The sequence below is a fragment of the Propithecus coquereli genome, unplaced genomic scaffold (assembly GCF_000956105.1).
Source record: "Propithecus coquereli isolate 6110/MARCELLA unplaced genomic scaffold, Pcoq_1.0 Scaffold43, whole genome shotgun sequence".
NCBI classification, from domain to species: Eukaryota; Metazoa; Chordata; class Mammalia; order Primates; family Indriidae; genus Propithecus; species Propithecus coquereli.
The window spans coordinates 9097332-9098462 of record NW_012150063.1 but is presented as its reverse complement, the minus strand read 5'-3'; the positions used below and the strand labels follow the sequence as shown (position 1 = coordinate 9098462).

Genomic DNA, 1131 nt, shown 5'->3' with positions numbered 1-1131 from the left:
ATTTTACTTAAGGAAAACTTATAATCCTACCTTTACACTGCATTCCTTGCCGAAAGAGGCCTTTCAGTAACCGCTTGCAGTACTGACATATTGTGGGACGGGTGTAAGAGTGAACAGCAAATGTGTGTGGAACTTTTACTCTGCACATTACCATCTTTTCCATCCAGATTGGGCGACCACTCCAAGAAGGAATTCTCTTACTTGGTTCTTGGTGAACATGTGACTAAAACATAAGTAATTTCCATAAGTATAAGTCAAAATATTAAAAACAAAATGTTGGGAGCAAAGCTTAACCACAAAAATCATTTATTTGGAACACTAAAGCCAAAAATCTAAAAATGTATATCTCAGCAGTTTCCTTTGCAAAGCTTAATTTGCCAACCCCTGAATGAGAAAAATGTAGATTTTTTTGCTAATATTTATGCTTAAAAAACCCTAAGAGATGTTGATTCTTATGTCCTTATTCACTGATTAACTATTATTTGTCAGGCACATTTGGCATTTTACAAATAAAAACTAAAAGCTTTAAAATGAATTTATGACAGATGTGCAAATCCCTTCAAAAACCTGACCAAGGAATTAATCACAGGAACAGTAAATAAACTCACAAAGTATTACTGCTGCTCAGGTTGCATTATTGAACATGATGTCTGAAAATATTTTGAAACAAATCTTAGATTTTCCAGTTTCTCTTAACAAATACTAAAATACGCATGTAAAAATTTAAGTCTAATTAATGATTATGAAATAAATAATGGCAGACGCAAAACTAATTAAATCAACTTTAGTCCTAGTACCTAGGTTTTAGGAAGTCCTTGATATTTTAAATATCTTTCAGGTTTTTGAGTTCCCCCGCAGGTGAACAAAAAGCGAAATTAAAGAAAGCATCAGTTAAAAATTTTTGTGTAACCTGAGGGATAAGTGGATTTTTGTAATTACGGCTCTTTCTATATGAAGGAAATAGTCAAACTAAATTACAACCCAGTTTAATGTGGGTCATTCCATTCATTCAACAACATTCATTATTATATGACAAGCCCTATACTATATACTGGGAACACAAAAATGAATAAAACATAATCCAAGTTCTCAAATACAAAATCCAAATACCTAACTACCATCTAAACGCCT

The 1131-nt window shown here is 32.3% G+C and overlaps 1 protein-coding gene across 1 annotated transcript in view; it reads right to left on the bottom strand.

The window, feature by feature from the left end:
- The window catches only part of PRKD3 (protein kinase D3), a 66323-nt gene that overhangs the window by 51387 nt on the left and 13805 nt on the right, over window positions 1-1131 (bottom strand). Inside the window, exon 2 of the mRNA XM_012653800.1 lies at window positions 31-223. Coding sequence (XP_012509254.1) covers window positions 31-223 — 193 coding nt within the window. The remainder of the gene's footprint in view (window positions 1-30; window positions 224-1131) is intronic.